At 38.3% G+C, this 20,514-nt stretch overlaps 2 protein-coding genes across 3 annotated transcripts; both read left to right on the plus strand.

The window, feature by feature from the left end:
- Positions 1–1,173: 1,173 nt before the first annotated feature.
- plbd2 (phospholipase B domain containing 2) lies at positions 1,174–9,671 on the plus strand. Its single transcript, XM_061986433.1, has 12 exons — positions 1,174–1,433; positions 1,529–1,622; positions 1,692–1,850; positions 1,925–2,025; positions 5,620–5,834; positions 6,017–6,111; positions 8,102–8,262; positions 8,344–8,439; positions 8,526–8,597; positions 8,674–8,826; positions 8,909–9,071; positions 9,145–9,671. The coding sequence occupies exons 1-12, from the start codon at positions 1,234–1,236 to the stop codon at positions 9,313–9,315; spliced, it is 1,680 nt and encodes a 559-aa protein (XP_061842417.1). The 5' UTR covers positions 1,174–1,233; the 3' UTR covers positions 9,316–9,671.
- A 1,741-nt stretch (positions 9,672–11,412) lies between these two features.
- Positions 11,413–19,235, plus strand: LOC133622946 (transmembrane protein 248). Of its 2 annotated transcripts, none has more exons than XM_061985805.1 (7): positions 11,413–11,556; positions 11,855–12,034; positions 15,066–15,318; positions 18,253–18,361; positions 18,447–18,588; positions 18,669–18,797; positions 18,978–19,235. In XM_061985805.1, exons 2-7 carry the CDS (start codon positions 11,870–11,872, stop codon positions 18,996–18,998), a joined length of 819 nt encoding a protein of 272 aa, XP_061841789.1. In that variant the 5' UTR covers positions 11,413–11,556; positions 11,855–11,869; the 3' UTR covers positions 18,999–19,235. The 2 variants fall into 2 exon arrangements, with proteins under 2 accessions (XP_061841789.1, XP_061841790.1); XM_061985806.1 differs by having other exon boundaries at positions 18,268–18,361; positions 18,978–19,231.
- The last annotated feature ends 1,279 nt before the right edge of the window (positions 19,236–20,514 follow it).

The raw sequence follows: 20,514 nt of genomic DNA on the forward strand, positions 1-20,514 counted from the left end.
GAATCAGCACCTCCAAGTCCGAGTCCATGGTTCTCGCCCGGAAAAGGGTGGAGTGCCATCTCCGGGTTGGGGAGGAGATCTTGCCCCAAGTGGAGGAGTTCAAGTACTTCGTAGTCTTGTTCACGAGTGAGGGAAGAGTGGATCGTGAGATCGACAGGCGGATCGGTGCGGCGTCTTCAGTAATGTGGACGCTGTATCGATCCGTTGTGGTGAAGAAGGAGCTGAGTCGGAAGGCAAAGCTCTCAATTTACCGGTCGATCTACGTTCCCATCCTCACCTATGGTCATGAGCTTTGGGTTATGACCGAAAGGACAAGATCACGGGTACAAGCGGCCGAAATGAGTTTCCTCCGCCGGGTGGCGGGGCTCTCCCTTAGAGATAGGGTGAGAAGCTCTGCCATCCGGGAGGAGCTCAAAGTAAAGCCGCTGCTCCTCCACATCGAGAGGAGCCAGATGAGGTGGTTCGGGCATCTGGTCAGGATGCCACCCGAACGCCTCCCTAGGGAGGTGTTTAGGGCACGTCCGACCGGTAGGAGGCCGCGGGGAAGACCCAGGACACGTTGGGAAGACTATGTCTCCCGGCTGGCCTGGGAACGCCTCGGGGTCCCACAGGAAGAGCTGGACGAAGTGGCTGGGGAGAGGGAAGTCTGGGCTTCCCTGCTTAGGCTGCTGCCCCCGCGACCCGACCTAGGATGAGCGGAAGAGGATGGATGGATGGATGGATAAAGAACAGTCTTAACTTTGTCTGGGATGGAAAATCTATTATGCAGAGTCCATATTTTTCCTAAATTAACATGAGAAGGAGTTTCTCAACTCTTAAAAACTGCATGTCAAAACACAGTTAGACGGGTCTTTTATTTTGAAAATATTACCACTTTCTGACTATCAGTGAAGTGGTGACTGACTTGGAATCTACATAACACTGAAGTTTGGACGCTATCAGGTGACTATTTTTCTTCTTTTTTGTAGGTAATCTAAGTACATAGGTGTGTATATGCATATTTTGGAGTTTATGGGTTGTGTATGTATTTATATGTATAGGTACATAGAGGTATCTATTATAATTACTAATAATAAAATACAGAAGATAATAGTGAGCCCATGCAACATACTCCGGTACAGTAAGTGGCGGTATAGACTGTCTAAATTACAACTGCAATCCGACAGAAAACCCAAGAAGAAGATCAGGTGACTAGTAACTACACCACCTATCATGTGACTTGTTTGTGCAAACATGGCAGATATTTATTTACTCCGCTGTTTTACATTCTGTTTAACAATTAACTGCGTTTTGTTCAGTCATTTTGCACTGGTTGGAGCCGAAATACGAACGGCGGTTCTTGATAAAAACACGGGGCAGCTTTCAGTCATCGTTGGGTATCGAGAAGATTTTGTGGCCTGGGCCAACTTCACCGACAACATTCAGACAACAGGGTACGTTTATAACATGGTTCACTTATAGTGTGGCATACATTAAAAAAGGCTACCAATATTTTTTTGTTGACCTGTTTTTTGTGGTATTACTTCAGCTGGTCTGCCTTGGACGTCACAACCAGCAGTCAATACAATGACAGCATCCAAGCTTATGCTGCTGGAGCTGTGGAAGCTGCAGTCACATCTCAGGTCAGCCTAGACTTACACTATTCAAGCTAAAATATAATGACTTAAAGTTGACGACCTTTCTGTTTTTAGCTTATCTACAAGCACTGGATGAACACACTCATGGGTTACTGTGGGCCCTTCTCAAGAGATGCTGGCTACTGTGACCGCCTCAAGACTTTTATCACTATCAACCTTCAGTGGGTTCAGGAGCAAATTGAGCAACAGCCAAATTCACCTTACTGGTACCAGGTACTGAAAATATCTTTAAAATGAATATTGTGGTGTGAAATTACTGTGCATTTATTCTTTCATTGTCATGTTAGGTTCGCCTTGCTCTGCTACAGCTGAAAGGTCTGGAGGACAGTTACAATGACCAACTGTCATTTCCTTCTGGCCCGATATCCATCAACCCCTTTGGTTTTCTGTAAGCAGATGAGCCCATTTTTTTAAATCTAACAAACAAGTGCCAATATAATATTTAGGGGTGTCCCGATTCGATATTGATGTTGGATATACCGGTAGATAGACAGTACTTTATTGATTCCTTCAGGAGAGTTCCCTTAGGAAAATTTAAATTGGTCCGATACCAGCACAAAAAAACAGGTATCGATCATATTGGCTTGTATCTTAACTTTTCCTGCAGCGTTTTTATCTTTGCAAAGCTGGACAGCTAATTCAATCAAAGTTTATTTATATAGCCCTAAATCACGAGTGTCTGCACAAGCCACAACGACATCCTCGGCTCAGATCCCACTTTTTGTGCTTTTTGTGTCCTCCAAAAAGCACACAAAGTTGATCTTCTCTTGTATTTTAGGCATGTATAAAAGGCAATAGGTTGGGGCAAGGAATGCAACGAACGAACAACTATTTTGTTAGTCAACAAGTCATTGACTTTCTCAACAATTCGTCGACTAAACGGATAATAAAGCGTACACATATCCAGTGGCTCTAATTCAACTTTTCAATTCATCTCGAGTTATTTTTAGGCATGTGGTTACTAACAACAAAGATGACCAATTCAATCATAAATTTTAATTTGTACTATAACTGTGCTGCTACAAAAATAAAAATACCTGTTAAACTTGTGTTAATTTAAAAGCAAGGACAAGCAAAGTGCTAAATATTTTTTTATAATTTTTGCAACAAAACACCAGAACAATCTAATGTACTCAAAACGAAACAAGCATTTTGTAATGATGTGTTTTAAAAGCTGCACACTGGTATATTATTGATTATGGATTAAGTCCTGTCATGTTTTAGCAATCTAATAGACAATGTATCGAATTTAATCACTGATTGATTCTGAACATTTTAGCTATCTAATTGAGTGTATGTTTATTATTTAATGATAATGGTGCCAAATGTTTGTTTGTGTGTGTGAGATTGACATTTGTTATTGTGCCTTTCTTCATTGCACTGCAAATTGGCACTGTTTACACCTGAAGTTCCTCACAAATAAAAAGTACTTGAATCGGTTTAGACAAAGTTTAGCTGGCAGACTTTGGCTAAAATGATAGTTTATTACCTTGTGTAAGAAAGTTTAATTAACTATCTTATCGAGTTGAGACTGCATCCACCAGATGTCCGACAGTCCACTGCTTTAAATGCTCCCGTATCACAGATGTAGTGTAATAAAAACAAGGTCTGTTTGACAAAATGAGCACGGTGTTCATGTCTTTAACAAGAATAGGAGGAAATGTTCCCACACTTTACATGCTTTCACCTGCCATGTTGTTGCAAGTGGCGGCGCTGATTTGCGTTCCTTCGGAAAACCACGAGTGATGACGTGAAATGAAGTGAATTATATTTACATATTTAAATATATATGAAATATATTTTTTCTCTAGTGACTTAAAGCGCTCTACATAGTGAAACCCAATATCTAATTTACATTTAAACCAGTGTGAGTGGCACTTGGAGCAGGTGGGTAGAGTGCCTTGCCCAAGGACACAACAGCAGTGACTGGAGTGGCGGAAACGGGGATCGAACCTGGAATACTCAAGTTGCTGGCACGGCCGCTCTACTGACCGAGCCCCGACATCACGTCACGACTATTGTCTATATATGACATTTTTCGGCAACATATTTTATTTACTGTTTGTCGAGTCGTTGCACCCCTAGTTGGAGATACTTGAAGCAAGCAGCTTCACAACGGCTAAGCATGCAATGAATAGCACACAAACAAGACATACATAAGTGTCTTTAATTGAACAATATTGCAGTTCAGAACAGCACATTTGTCATTATAAACAAGTGTCATATAATTATAGTTGCACATACATATTACAGACTCTCCAAAGCAATAGCGTATTAGAACGTATCCAGGAACAACTGTGTCTGCAATATTTCAATTCACTGCATCATGAGTTCTACTTAAAAGGGAACTGCACTTTTTTCTTTTCTTTTTTTGCCTATTGTTCACAATCATTAAGAAAGACATGTCAACGGATGGATTTTTTAAATGCATTCTAAATATTAAAAAAACGTAAATAACTAGAGCCAAAGGGAGATCCAATTTTCCACCCATAAAATACGATAAATAACCATTCAAAAAGCGCCAACAATACTCCATTTACATTTTGTGACTTTAATACTGACAATGTATTAGTGATATTGTTATTTTAAGCGCTAACACAGACAAACTATTTATAGCGGCGACATAATCACTTCTGTCTCTCCCTTTAGGGCCGGCCGATATATCGATATGCGCGATATATCGCGGGTTTGTCTATGTGCGATATAGAAAATGACTGTATCGTGGTATTCGAGTATGCGTTCTCACGCAGTTGCTTTTAGCTGCTGGCATTACATTACAGGCTCTCCTCGCTCTTTCCTGTCTCTCCTTCTCACAGACAGCAAGCGCACCTTCTACACACGTCACATACTGTCACGACATACGTCACATACGTATACGCCCTCGTGCAGCAAAGAGGTAGCAGCATGGCTAATGTTAGCTGTGATGCTAGCAGTAATACGAGAGAAAGAAGGTGCGAATCTGGTAACAAATTAAGGAATAATTAATTCCCCCAAAAAACAGCAGGGGGTCCATCGTCTGGCCGTGGTTTGGCTTCAAGTGGGAATATGTCGAACAGACAACTGTAATTTGTCAAGTGTGGGGCGAAAGCGCTGCTATAAAAAGTAGCATTACTGCTAATATGTAGCATCATTTGAAAAGTCACCTGCTAGAGAATGAAGAGTGCTTACTCCGCATGTCAACATCTCCGTTCTGTGCCACACGTCCACACCATCAAAATGCAGAGGCAAACATTTCCAGATCAACACCGTATGAAAACAATTGTGATTTTTTTTTAGTTGTGATTTCCTTCTCTGCATGAAAGTTTTAAAGTAGCATATATTAATGCAGTATGAAGAATAATGTTTTAATGTAGACACATAGAATCATCATACTGCTGTGATTATATGCATCAATTGTTCATTCAAGGCTAAGGCAAAATATCGAGAGATATATCGTGTATCGTGATATGGCCTTAAAATATCGCAATATTAAAAAAAGGCCATATCGCCCAGCCCTACTCCTTATGTTTACATCATCGAGTGATCTGCTGTTTCCTCGCTTCCTTGCTCCCTGTAATTTTATTGTAGATCATAAATCATGCATCTCACCTGGACATGAGACGTCTTGAGTAGGTATTCCGACACGTTGGGACACTTTCACAGCAAATTTGGGACCTGGGACTGGCGAGAACGACACGAAAACAAATGACCACTCCACTTCAATTTAAAAACTGCATGAGTCCATTCCACAGGGTAATAATAAGTTAGTGTTTTTCATACCTAACATTGTTCTCTGGGTGACTAACTTCACTTCATCAAAGGTTTTTCTAACATTCCACTCTACAATACAACACAAATATGTATGATTCTTACTGATGCTGTATCAACCTAATATCTGTATCGTCCAATACTAATGGCTCCAATATTGGTATTGTATCGGAGGCGAACAAGTGTTATCGGGACACCCCTACTAATAACCATGTTGTTTGCTATTACCAACCAGACTGTTCCAAATGGGTGGAGATATGGAGGATTTGGAATCTGCTTTAAACAAATCCAGCTTGACGCGACCACTAGGATCTGGCTCCTGCTCTGCTCTCATTAAGCTGTTGCCAAACAATAAAGATCTGCTGGTGTCACATGACACCTGGAACACCTACCAGTCCATGCTGCGCATCATAAAGAAATACAGCTTTGCCTTCAGCGTTTCGCCCTTAGGTACTAAATTGACACATTTTGCAAGTGTCCCAGATGTTTTCATGTTTTGCTTCCACAATGTATTTACTAGACCTGTGTTTATATGTAGGTACGTTATTTTTAAGAGAGACAAGCATCACAATATGAGAGGCTGTACTACTGTATGATGTGATCCTTCTAGTTAAATGCTGCCTTTTTTGCAGATAATCTTCTTCTTCCTGGAACGATACAGGCATTCTCATCCTACCCTGGATCAATTTTCTCCGGAGATGACTTTTACATCCTCAGTAGTGGCTTGGTGAGAGCTTTTTCTGTTTCTCACAGCACTCAGTTTAATATTTAAATTAGGGGTGTCAAATTATCGTTCTCCGGAGATGACTTTTACATCCTCAGTAGTGGCTTGGTGAAAGCTTCTTCTGTTTCTCACAGCACTCAGTTTAATATTTAAATTAGGGGTGTCAAATTATCGTGTTAAATGCGATTAAATACAGTCATATTTAGTGCATTATGTTTTCTAACCGTGTTAAGCTGAGAGCAACAACAGTTCAGCCACGGCGAAAAAGAAGTTTCATTCGAGACTAAGGTTAGGGACTTCAAGTAATGGGGATAAGATTAATTAAATCCAAAAAATTGTGTAAAATATTTATATTAAACTTAAAAGAAGTATCAGAAGTACATGTACAAAGTACATATAAATCTCATTATGTTTAAATAAACCAACCAAGAGGAAGAAGTAGGGATGTGCACCGAATTCTATACTTTTTTAGCATTAAATCAAACGGGCTCTTTTGCGTTACCTTTGTTGCACGTGACGTCAAGTCAGGTTTTAGACCCATCACATCATGTTGCAGACAACACACCAGCTCACGTAAACAATCACTCAAGCAGCAGTCAAACTACCTTCAGGTAATGTTGCAATTTTTAACACCTACAAAGCAAGTGTACTTTAACAAAGTAAGGATTCACTCTTTAAAAATGCGCTAGCTTGATGCAAATTTACACTGAATTTGCCATTGACGGGGTATTAGCATTAGCAATTTTACATGGCAATTTCAAAACCTCGAAATTTAGTAAAGGAAACTACAACTGATATGAATGTTACAATAGTAAGCACAATACTTACAGGATAAACACTTTGTAGGGCACAGCATAACACATTAAACTTCCTAGAAAAAGCTACTTTTTTGGGAGACAACATACCATAGATATCCTATAGAATACTGCAATCTAATGTCTTGGAAGTGCAACTGCATTGCAAATGAGACTATTGTAATCAGAAAACAAGATATAACAACTCTACAGCAGTTATAACAATTGGATCATTTTTAAATGTTACATTATAAAATAAAGTGTTATTATCCAACAATTAACATTAATAAACACACACAAAAGTGCAGAATATTGGTACTGTTAAGTACCGGTATCAATTCCTAGGTACCGGGAATTGGTACCATATTGGTTGAAATGTGAGCGGTACATATCCCTATTCAGAAGTCTCTTCATGGTTGGTATATGTTTAAATGTTGTCTTGTTTTAAGCGGGGGGTTTTTTTTTCTTCACAAAACGTCTTATTACATGAGCTATTAAACGGCATTATATATTAAGATTACTTTATACTGTAATAACCATCTGTGTAACAATATAGTGATATATCCCATGTAATATTTAAAATCAGAGCACATTTATATTAAGGAAAAATGTGTTTAATCGCACATACGTGTCATTTATTGCATGCTCGCGTGTCTGCTACTGGGTGAAATGAAACCAAAATTTGTAAGTAAATTTCATTTTCTGTCGCTAATTAAACTTTAAAACATGACATAATGTTGCACATTGATGTACATGTACGAGACAGCTGTGACTGACAGTTTAACATGTAATTGTGACAAATATAAACATTTATTTGTTAAATCTGTTCCCTTAAAACACTATTCGTAACATACTGTATGTTTTTATATCTATTTTATATTATCTGAAGCAGAGGGAAATTATATAAAAAATTCAACACTTGTATTGCTCAGAAAAATGTGTTTACTGTTTTTTTATGTTTTAACTTCAGCACTTTAATTAGACCTGATGTTTTATTTTTGTAAATGCAACAATGTTCAAGTCTGTTAAAAACAAACGACTTTATAAGCCACTTTTTTTGTTCATAATAATGCAATTAATTGAAATTAAAATACCTCAAATTGAGAGGTTTTCTCAACATAATAGGTGAGTTCAAAACATAGATTCATTACATATTATAGATAATTAATTGCTCCTTTGTATCTGTTGAATGCCTGCAGGTTACCCTGGAAACCACCATTGGCAACAGCAACCCTGCACTGTGGAAGTTTGTCCAACCCAAAGGTACGGTGATGGAGTGGCTCAGGAACATTGTGGCTAATCGTCTTGCAGTGACCGCTAAAGGCTGGGCGGAGCTATTCAGCAAGTACAACAGCGGCACGTGAGTTCCGAGCATCGTTTGACACAACCACACAAACGTTGAATTCGGGCATTTTTAGTGTGTACTTTGCATGCTTTGCAGGTACAACAACCAGTGGATGATTGTGGACTATAATAACTTCGCTCCAGGGAAGACTGACCTCATGAAGGACCTCTTTGTTGTGTTGGAACAAATTCCGTAAGCATTTTCAGATGTATTTACTTTATGGATTAATATTATATACTAAAAAAAAAAAAGGCTTTTCCTGTATTTTCACATTGTAGGGGACAGATTATTTTTACCGATAAGACAGAAGAATTATTGCAGAAAGGATACTGGGCAAGTTACAACATACCGTAAGTGCCATATCCCTAATATTTATGTAAAGTGCATGTGTTCATGACTTACACTTTTGGATCATATGTGCTCTAGGTACTATGAAGACATATTCAATGCGAGTGGCTGCAATGAGCTGGTGGAAAAGTTTGGCTCTTGGTTCTCCCTTGACCAGAATCCCCGGGCTCAAATATTTAGGAGAGACCAGAAAAAAGTTACAGATGTTGCCTCAATGATGCGCCTCATGAGGTCTGCACGAAAATACTCCTGTATTGTATTATTTTAAGTGTATAGCTATATATTTGTTGACATTGTATCTTTTTGTTTCTAGGTACAATAACTTTAAAGAAGACCCGTTGTCTCAGTGCCAAGGCTGTAATCCACTTGAGAATGGAGAAAATGCCATCTCTGCCCGCTCAGACCTGAACCCTGCCAACGGTACATACCCCTTTGGAGCTTTAAGACAGAGATCCCACGGAGGAACAGACATGAAGGTACCGTATTAGTCCTGTTAATTTATTGGTCTTTCCTGAAGCACACTGATTCACTAAGTGGTGTTCTTTGCAGATGACCTCCTACAGAATGTTCCGTCGCTATGAAATGCTGGCCGCGAGTGGGCCAACATGGGACCAGGTGCCACCCTTCCAATGGAGCACATCTCCATACAAGGATCTGCTGCACATGGGCCACCCTGATATTTGGGCATTCAAGCCTATTAAAGTCACCTGGACTCCTTAATTGCAATAATGCATAATGCAAAAGTGCTGGAAAGGAAGTTTAATTAACACTTTGACAAAGGGAAAAAACACTTTTAAGGGTAATGTGGTATGAGGATAGTAGTTCCTCAGTTTTGCACATTTTTTTTTTTAAATGAAAGGAAGATAGTTTTTAATATAAGGGAATGTTTATGATAAAATGTAATTTACAGCCTAATTTTTCTACTCTGATTTATTTTTATCATGTTTATGTATTAAGGAATGTGCCACCGCTAAGTTAAATCATTATTGTCATTGTAAAAAAAAAAAAAAAAAGCCTCTTAGATTCATAACATTTTTCTCAATAAACTGTCATCATGGCTGACTTGTGACTCGGAACAGTCTCTGTTTTACTATCTGGATATTTAGACAGTTTTTTATTTTACATTAATTCTAAAAACTACAGATATCCTTAACGGGAAACTTTCTTCCAATGAATGTTGATGTTTTTGTTTACTGTATTTTCAACATGCATATGACGTTACATTAAGGTACATCACATGTTTACATTTTCACAAATGTCTGAAAAGGCGCAAGAAGAAGCAACGTTTATTTAATTCCACCTTTTGTACGTTTCACAGAAATTATGCATGCATTTGTTTACTTCCTGTACTCCGTGTGTACTAACCATTTTTTGTAATGATAGAATAAAATGATAGCAGGATATTCAATAGAGTAGTTTGTAAGAGCAGGTTTAAATTAACCTTTTTGATTTGGCTTTTACTTTATCATTAATTTTATTGAAGATGTCCGTACTTGACTTTTTACTTTTATCAATGCTAGATTATTTTAGTTATTTTCTATTTTAATATATATTTACTGTATATATATATATATATATATTTGTATCTTGTAATGTATTATTTATTCTTATTCAAGGTGCTTACTATTTGTACACATATTCTTATTTTTACTTTAGAGCATACCTCAGAAGGAACCCTGTGCATCAGGGATTATATCGACCATTGCTGTGGGGCTGCTTTGTGTCAGCGTCCTGGTGCAGACAGCTCCTGTAATAGTGTTTGTTCACCTGGCTCCTCTGTACTCTGCCATGCATTCATCTGTGTGTGTGTGTGTGTGTGTATGATGATAGAGGTGGTGTGTCATCTGGACATTGTTTAATGTGAAGCACTTTGTGTTGCATTTCTTTTATGTAAGACAAGTGCTTTATATATAAAATGTAATTTGTAGAAGGTAATTGCAATAATAATATAGCAACTGCATTAGTAGATAAATATACACTAAAGGTTATAATTGTATATATTTTTAAAATACAATCTTCGTAAAAGTACTAATAATTAATTCAATTCAAATGAAAGAGCGTAGATAAAATGCGATCAGTTGTCATATGCTTACCGGTAGTTAAATAACAGGATTTCAGCCTGGATTTGACCATTGCTAATGTTGGCTTTTGTTATTGTACTGTAGATGTAATTTCTGTAAATGTTTTATTTTTTGTTTTTTTTTTTAGTGGGCGGTTTTTTTTTTTTTTTTTTTTTTTTAAATAAACCTTTATTTATAAGATGCAAAACATTTACATACAGGCAAAGAAATAATAATAATCAAAGCAAGTACAGAAACAGTACAAAACAGCACCAGGGGGTTGTAAACTCAATAAAGTAACTAAGTAACAAAGTGTAAAGCCAAATATTATAAATTTGGAGCACAGCATCATAGTTTTCACAGATTTTTGGTTGTCAGAGGTTGAAAACATTTTAAAGTAAAGTTCTATTTATTTTTTTAAAGGCACAAAAAACAGGTCAGGTATTGAGAAACTTACATTTATGAATATAAAACTTAGCCAATAGTATAATGAGGTTGCAAAGGTAAAATTCCTTTTCAAAAATGTTTGCATACAGTGTAAATCCAAATATCACATCTTTAAAACAAACCACAAATTGGTCATGAATATTGTCCGGGATGAAACGACAGATGCCCTGTAATTTATGTAAATGTTACATGCCAAAACAAATACAAATTAAACAAACAATAAATTCAGTAAAATGCTGTTGATCACGTGGTTGGGGTCGTCCAATCACGTCCAACAACCGGTTGACAATCGTAAAGCGATCAGTATGTCGTGAATGCAAACTACCGTATGTTGTCATCCTCCTCAATCCGTAACACATGAACTTTGTCTGCTCCTTATCACATATCGACATGGGGGGGTTCGTATACCGTACAAAAATGGCTTTGTGATGAGCGTAAACTTCTTGAACATAAGGTAAGACGTCTGTAAAACATCCATCTTCATCATAGCTTCATTAGTGTGGAGTTGAAATGTAATTTTTATTTATTTATTTAAATTTTATAAACCGTTATTTATAATATGAACATTTACATACAATTAAGAAATAATAAAAGTACAAAAACAGTATAAAACAGCGCCAGGGGGGAGTTGATATGTTCATTCAAGGCAACATATGTTTTGATAGTAACTGCAGCAAGAGTATTGCAGTAGTATGACCACTGAATGTAGTGCCAATTAATGACGCATATTTCCTTTGTTTACCTCATCCCAGGTTTGTTTGTGTTCAATGATGGCTTTCTGGCATCTGGTTAGCAATTTAAGAGAGTATGTGTCCCAGAATCCTCCAGCGGTGACGTTTTGTGTGTGTATCCTGACACTGGCTATGTCATTCATCAGCCTTGGGTCTTACATCAACACTCACACCCTTTCCAACCCGGACACTACAGCAAAGGTATGATTTTTGTATTGGCTTATAGGTAATTTCATCCATCCATTTTCTACCGCTTGTCCCGTTCTGGGTCGCGGTGGGTGCTGGAGCCTATCTCAGCTGCATTCGGGCGGAAGGCGGGGTACACCCTGGACAAGTCGCCACCTCATCGCAGGGCCAACACAGATAGACAGAAAACATTCACACTCACATTCACACACTAAGGCCAATTTTTTAGTGTTACCAATCAACCTATCCCCAGGTGCATGTTTTTGGAGGTGGGAAGAAGCCGGAATACCCGGAGGGAACCCACGCAGTCACGGGGAGAACATGCAAACTCCACACAGAAGGATCCCGAGCCCAGGATCGAATTTAAACAATATAATTCAGTATAGTACGAGTTTAATTTGTGCTGTGACTGAGCTCTTAACTCAAAACACTCAAAACATCTCCCATTGAAATCCGTCGAAATCAACTATGCTTGGCACCCCCAAAACAGCACAATTTTAACATGTAGCATCCCTCCATCCATTTTCTACCGCTCATTCCCTTCAGGGACGCGGGGGGCGCTGGAGCCTATCTCAGCTACAATCGGGAGGAAGGCGGTGTACACCCTGGACAAGTCGCCACCTCATCGCAGGGCCAACACAAATAGACAGACAACATTCACACACTAGGGCCAATTTAGTGTTGCCAATCAACCTATCCCCAGGTGCATGCCTTTGGAGGTGGGAGGAAGCCGGAGTACCCGGAGGGAACCCACGCAGTCATGGGGAGAACATGCAAACTCCACACAGAAAAATCCCGATTCCAGGATCGAATTTAAACAATATAATTCAGTATAGTACGAGTTTAATTTGTTCTATGACTGAGCTCTTAACTCAAAACACTCAAAACATCTCCCATTGAAATCCGTCAAAATCAACTATGCTTGGCACCCCCAAAACAGCACAATTTTAACATGTAGCATCCCTCCATCCATTTTCTACCGCTCATTCCCTTCGGGGACGCGGGGGGCGCTGGAGCCTATCTCAGCTACAATCGGGCGGAAGGCGGGGTACACCCTGGACAAGTCGCCAGCTCATCGCAGGGCCAACACAGATAGACAGACAACATTCACACACTAGGGCCAATTTAGTGTTGCCAATCAACCTATCCCCAGGTGCATGCCTTTGGAGGTGGGAGGAAGGCGGAGTACCTGGAGGGAACCCACGCAGTCATGGGGAGAACATGCAAACTCCACACAGAAAGATCCCGATTCCAGGATAGAATTTAAACAATATAATTCAGTATAGTGCGAGTTTAATTTGTTCTATGACTGAGCTCTTAACTCAAAACACTCAAATCATCTCCCATTGAAATCCGTCAAAATCAACTATGCTTGGCACCCCCAAAACGGCACAATTTTAACATGTAGCATGTCTTTCAAAAAGAAAAACACACTTTTAGATAAGAAATATTGAATAAAAACAATACCATCGAATGTACTACCAACAACTATAGTAGTTTCATAAAGTAATGTAAGAATAATGTACAGCATTCACCTTGGAGAGTGAACTTCTACTGTATCTTCATCCATCAGCAGCGTCTCCATATTTTCATTGTCCTCTGTTTAGATTTTATTTAAACATTCTTGGCGTTATGCTTATTCTGCTTCAGTATGGTCCACACTAGGGATGTAACGAAACGGACATTTCATATCACAGTTATTGTTTCCAATATTATCATTATTATAACTGTACTGTTGAATGTGCTCAAAAAGTACTCAAACACACTTATAACCAAGTTTTATTTAAAAAAGTAAATCAATAAATAGCCACACACTATATTTTCTTCGCAAAATAATTATGTTATATAATGATATTGTTCTGGCTACTTACTTATTATTTTTGAGTGTTTACATGTGTTTATCTTCCTCTGTTTTAATTTGTAAAAAGTTTTCTTGAAGTCGTTGTTAGGTAGTCGGGTTTACCAACGTACACCTGGCCCCCATTACATTTAAATATGTTTATCTTCTTCTGTTATAGTTTGTAAAAGTTGTTTTAATGATAAAGAAAAAGCGTGTGCTCAGGGCTTCACATCTGGTTTATGTGACGATACGCAAATTCAACTTCTGTGGTCATATTGCTCTGAGTATCAATCGATCTCTCGGTCTAAGAGAGCACAGCCTGAAGGTTTATGTACACAATTTAATATCTCAGTTGCTCAGACAGCAATGTGTTTAATCCAATCCAATCCACTTTATTTATATAGCACATTTAAACAACAAAAAGGTTTTTTTACCAAATCATGAAAAACATTCTGGGTTTTCAATTTATGCTGTGCAAAAAAGAGGTAAGATAAAAAAAAGACTAAAGTTAAAGTACCAATGATTGTCACACACACACTAGGTGTGGTGAAATATGTCCTCTGCATTTGACCCATTCCCTTGTTCACCCCTTGGGAGGTGAGGGGAGCAGTGAGCAGCAGCGGTGGCAGCGCCCGGGAACCATTTTTGGTGATTTAACCCCCAATACTAACCCTTGATGCTGAGTGCCAAGCAGGGAGGTAATGGGTCCCATTTTTATAGTCTTTGGTATGACTCGGCTTGGGTTTGAACTCACGACCTACCGATCTCAGGGCGGACACTCTTAACTAGCTGCATGGACAGATAATTTTACTTGATAAGACATCCTAAATTAAGATTTGTATATTTAGAAATTAGCAGGACTTTTAAGATAGAAAAAGGTATTTTATTCTGGAAAAACAAGCATTATTAAGCTTGCAATTGATAAATTAAGCATTCTCGAGATGTTGCAGAATCTTTAAACAATATTTTCTTTGTGGGTAAAAAACTAAATATCTTATTTGAATAATTGTTTTAAAATTTTCAAACTACAATAGAACCCATATAATTATTCATGCTAAAAATAAGATCAGTCAATGACTAAGAATAAGTAAATAGCTTTTAAAACTGGGGAAATTTCTACGTAATAAAAATTGTAATCTTGGCAAGTGGCAAATAATTTGCACTGTATATTTCTGTTTCTGTTATATTGCTGTTTTTTTTCCTTAGGACTGGAACCATCTCCTTGCCACCTTATCACAGTTCCACCTGTGTGTAAAAGTTAATCAGAGCTCAGATGAACCAGTGTTTCTGACCAAAGAGGAAAAAGATAGAACCACTCCATCACTGGACTCGACTATACAGACTCCATCTGTCATCAGGTTGTATCTCAAAATTCCTGTGGATGTGACAAGCAGCCATGGCCTTCCAAAAGATGTCGACCTATACACTACCATGACTGCCAGTCAGTTGCATCTTGGGGGTAGGTATTGTTATACTGTGATTGCATACATGTGGGTTTTAGGGGATCTGCACTTTTGGGGGATTTTTCCTATCATTCACAATCCCAATGTAAGACAAGATGTGAATTCTAAATTGTTAAATACCGCCTATAAAGCCCTTAAAAAACACCAACAATACTCGATTTACATGCAGTGACCTTCATATACACCAAATATTAGCGACATTGTTATTAAAGGAGCTAACGCGGGGGAACTACCATTAGTAACACGGGGCATTGATGACTGAGAGGTAAGTAGCCTCTGAGTTGGTAAAAGTGTGTGCTAAATTAAAAATCAAACTTCTCACTTGTATAGTAGAAAGTTATGGCCATAAACTGAGAAATTGGTCGACTTTAAAATTCAGTTTCAACCTAAAGACATTGCAAGGAACAGAATATGCCCATTTTCTGTTCTTTTTAACCTCAGAATGAGAATTATGATAATTTCATCACTTAAAAGAGGAACACACGTTTTGTGCTGAAATATATAAACATCCCATCAGTCGACATCCCAATCAATCAATCAAAGTTTATTTATATAGCCTTTAATCACAAATGCCTAAAAGGGCGGCACAAACCACACTGACAGGGCAAGAAAATTTGGGTTGAGGCAAAAAAAAAGGCGTTGTGATGAGCAATGAGAAACCTGCCAAGGTTTCTCATTGCTCTCACAACGCCTTTTTTTTTAGCTTTAGCTGTGCCATATTATCAATGGCGTTGCTCAAGGCATCGTTAAAGTTGTTGGTGAGGTTATTGATAGAGCCCACATAATGTGGGAATGGTGCCACTATCAAGGGCAGCAGGCCAGCAAGAGTCGTTGTGGCAGCATTAATGTTGCGGCTGCTAGAGCACTGGTTATTAGTAGCTTAGTATAAGGTAGTGATCGGACATTACTTTAGTGTATGGGATTACCATTACTTTGGAGGTGATGACACCCCGGTCAAGGACTAAATCTATCGTATTACTGTTGCGATGCATGGGTTCATTTATTATTTGTGTATGACCACAGCTATCAATTATAGTCTGGAGCACCACGCAAGGAGTATCTGACGGTTATTCATATGGATATTAAAATCCTCCATTATAATTATATTATCTGCGTGTATCACTAGATCAGCAACAAACTCTGAAAATTCACTGATAAAGTCTGAACAGGGTCCATGGGGTCGATAGATAACAGCCAAATGGAGAAAGAGCAGTGTGAAAGACCTCGTATAGTAAGGAAGAGATGCCTCGTTAAGCAGAAAAAAAATCATCTGGTTTTAGCCACGTTTTGCTGAGACCAATGACGTTAAGATTGTTGTCTCTAATGACCTCATTAACTAATAACGCTTTGGGAGACAATGATCTGATGTTTAAAAAGCCCATATTATAGGTAATGGGCTGTTTTGAGGCATTTTTGTCAATGGTATTCGTAGTACTGATATTAATAACGTTACGTCTATTTCGCGTATTGCGCCTTAAATAATTTTGATCACATCTAGGAATTTATATGGTGGGGATTGGGAAGAATACATGACCACCTCTGGCACAGTCACTACAGACAAAACATTATGTGAGTTATGTATTATTCTACTAGAAATGCTATGTGTGCCGTAATTTTCCAGAGTGTCACTGGTTAGTTCTAGCTAAACTGACTCCTCACCCGGGCTAACAGGCACTGTAGTTGCCTGTGTCCGAGCTTGCTCTAGTGTAGCTAGTCAAGTGTGACTCAAACAGTAATCTATATTACTAGCAAGAGTGATGGTGCTTTCCCGGTTAGGGTGAAGACCGTCCCTCCTCAGCAAGCCAGGTTTGCTCTAGAAATAGGGCCAATTATCAATAAACGTTAGTCCCTGTTCTCTACAAAAACTAGCTAGCTACTTGTTGAACGAGACTAATCTTCTATACCTCTCACCATTACCTCTCGCAGGCAGGGGGCCCTTACTAGCAATTACTAGCTTAGCTTTTCTAGCTTAACAGCCAGCTAGCTGAAAGTGAAGCAGTGAAACAGAGAGTGGGTGCTTTTTTTTAGTTCAAATAGACTACTAAATGTGTTGGAGAAAGAATAAAGAAAGCTGTAAAACAATTAGAAGCATACAGATAGAAAAATAGCACTTAGCTTTTGAGCGGTGACCAGCGCAGTAGCTTCGGACCGGGACTAGCTTAGCTTCGCTAGCTAGCTGAAAGTGAGGCGGTGAAACAGAGATTTTATGCTTTTGTAAGTTTTTATAAGACTACTAAATATATTGGGGAAGGAATAAAGAAAGCTGTAAAAGCATTAAAAGCACACAGATAGAAAAATATCACTTAGCTTTGTGTGGCGAACAGCGGCCCCATAAAAGCAGACATTGTACAGTAAGCGATTGTTTTATTATGTTCATAGTCAGTATTTCTTAGCAATACTGCTACATGGTACTTAGTGTTTAGTTAGAGCGAGATCTGCTTATGACTCAGCGTCTAACACTTGTAGCTCATCCTCCTTATATTCAGGCTCCAAAGGATAAGCTACTGGATCATCATTTGTCCAAAAGTAGTCGTCGTTGGCTCTCACAAAGTCTTCCGTGATTAGTAATTGTTGTTGAAGGAAATAGCGAACGTTTTGATGCACTCTGTGAAATCAATGCGCCACCTAATGCTTAAAATGACCAAAATACTGTGAATATTACCTGGTATTATGAATGTGCCTGTTACTACATTACATAATGCATATACTTAGTTATAGCATGTTATAACAAACGTTTTAGATGTTTTAAGAGCACTTTATAGGGGGAATAAATCAAATCCTATTTACCTGCATAGATGGCCACCTATTGCTAACGTTTGTTTGAAAAATAATATATTATATTGAAATATATGTGTACTTGTCTCACATAAGGATTGTGAATGATAGGCAACATTCCAAAAAGATTGCAGTTCTTTAATGTGGAAAAACAGTTTTTTTGTCTTCAGGAAATGAAATTGTAGCTCTCAAGATTCAATCTGAAAATGACACCTGTACCTGTCTCACGATAAAAGCCCAAGCTGATCTCCTACCCATGAGCCTGTGAGTTCAGTTGCACTCTGTGCGTCTCTAGTATGAAGGCACCAAAGTGTTATGAATTAATGAAGTAAGTGTCTTATTTCTGAAGGCCTCCTCCGGAGTGTCCTGCACCTGAGAGCAACCTATCACCTGTCCATGTTGAGGCAATTAACCATCCACCAGCAGCACCACAAGCCTGCTATGCTCTTCTCTCCAGGAATGACCCTACTCTCACTGTCATGTTAACAAAGGTAGCGCAAGGACTAAATATAAATAATATGGCGACCAAATACAAATAATCAACTCCCATTTTGATCTTCTTAATCCCCAGGAGGAGCAGGACGTGGTGGTGCGACATTTGATAGAAGTCAGTGTGTGTCTAATAGGCATTTGTTTAGCTGCAAGCCTGGCACATCTACTGACACGCAGCTACAACAGGAAAGGGTTGGATCTCCAAATTGTAAATACCATATCTTTTTTTCCCCTTTCAAGAAATAAATAAATAAATACAATTAAATAAATAACATGTAAGCAAGAAACAATTTAAATACCATATCTAAATAAGTGATACTTAACCATTAATACACATTTTATATGATCAGAGCAACCTAATTTAATAATATTTTGTTGTGTGTTACAGGAACCTCTGATTGATACCTGAACAAATTATCCGCTGAATTTTGAACGACTGAGTTTGTGACTGAAGAAACCAACTGTATTAACAGTTACAGAATTTGTCCAATGACTGTGATGGTGTCCTCTTTAAATCTTAGATTTTAAAAGCGCTAGTTCACCATTGAACTTCCTAGCATGACCACTTTCATTACAATAGAAAATGTATTTTTACATTTAAATACCGTTACTGTAACATTTTCTCAAAAATAAATATGTAAAAAAACATCTAGTACTTTTCAATAATGATTTTTACTTTTTTGTTAAGTTCCTGTTATTTTTGTTTAATTTTATATAAAATTCTCGACAAACGCTTTAAACTTCAATCTGCTATCATGCTTATTTAATACCAAAATAAAAAAATAACTTGGAATGCTTTATAACTTTAATCACCACAGTGCTTTTAAAAATGATTTCAATGTAGTCTTGTCCTGTATCTAAAATTCTGAAATTGTATACAGATGTATATAATTGATTTGAAATTATCCTAAAAGTTTCAAGAATATATATATATATATATATATATATATATATATATATATATATATATATATATATATATATATATATACAGCGGTACAGTCACGGTGGCAGAGGGGTTAGTGCATCTGCCTCACAATACGAAGGTCCTGAGTAGTCTTGGGTTCAATCGGGATCTTTCTGTGTGGAGTTTGCATGTTCTCCCCGTGACTGCGTGGGTTCTCTCCGGGTACTCCGGCTTCCTCCCACTTCCAAAAACATGCACCTGGGGATAGGTTGATTGGCAACACTAAATTGGCCCTAGTGTGTGGATGTGAGTGTGAATGTTGTCTGTCTATCTGTGTTGGCCCTGCGATGAGGTGGCGACTTGTCCAGGGTGTACCCCGCCTTCCGCCCGGTTGTAGCTGAGATAGGCTCCAGTGCCCCCCGCGACCCCAAAAGGGAATAAGCGGTAGAAAATGGATGGATGGATATATATATATATATATATATATATACAGTGAGATCCACAAGTATTTGCACACCCTGCAATTTTGCAAGTTCTCCCACTTAGAAATTAGGGAAAGGTCTGAAATGTTCATCATAGATGTATTTCCACTGTTAGAGACATAATTTAAAAAGAACAATCCGGAAATCACATTGTATGATTTTTTTATGATTTATTTGTATGTTACTGGGGTTCATAAGTATTTGCACACATTACAATCAGCAAGAATTATGACTTTCAAAGAGCTGTCAGTCTTCCTTAAAAAAAAGTCCACCTTTACCCCACAACTAATCACCCACCCACCACCCCTTTGAGCTCATTAAAGTCACCTGTGCAGCCCACTGTCAGTCAAAGTCCAACTGCTACCATGGGCAAGACCAAAGAGCTGTCAAAAGAGGCCATAGACAAAACTGTAGAGCTCCACAAAGCTGGAAAAGGCTGTGGACAATTGGGAAGCAGCTTGGTGAGAATAGATCAACTGTTGCAGCAATTGCTAGCCCATGGAAGAGGCTAAACATGACTGCTAATCTATCTCGGA

The sequence above is a fragment of the Nerophis lumbriciformis genome, linkage group LG12 (genome assembly GCF_033978685.3).
Source record: "Nerophis lumbriciformis linkage group LG12, RoL_Nlum_v2.1, whole genome shotgun sequence".
Classification (NCBI taxonomy): domain Eukaryota; kingdom Metazoa; phylum Chordata; class Actinopteri; order Syngnathiformes; family Syngnathidae; genus Nerophis; species Nerophis lumbriciformis.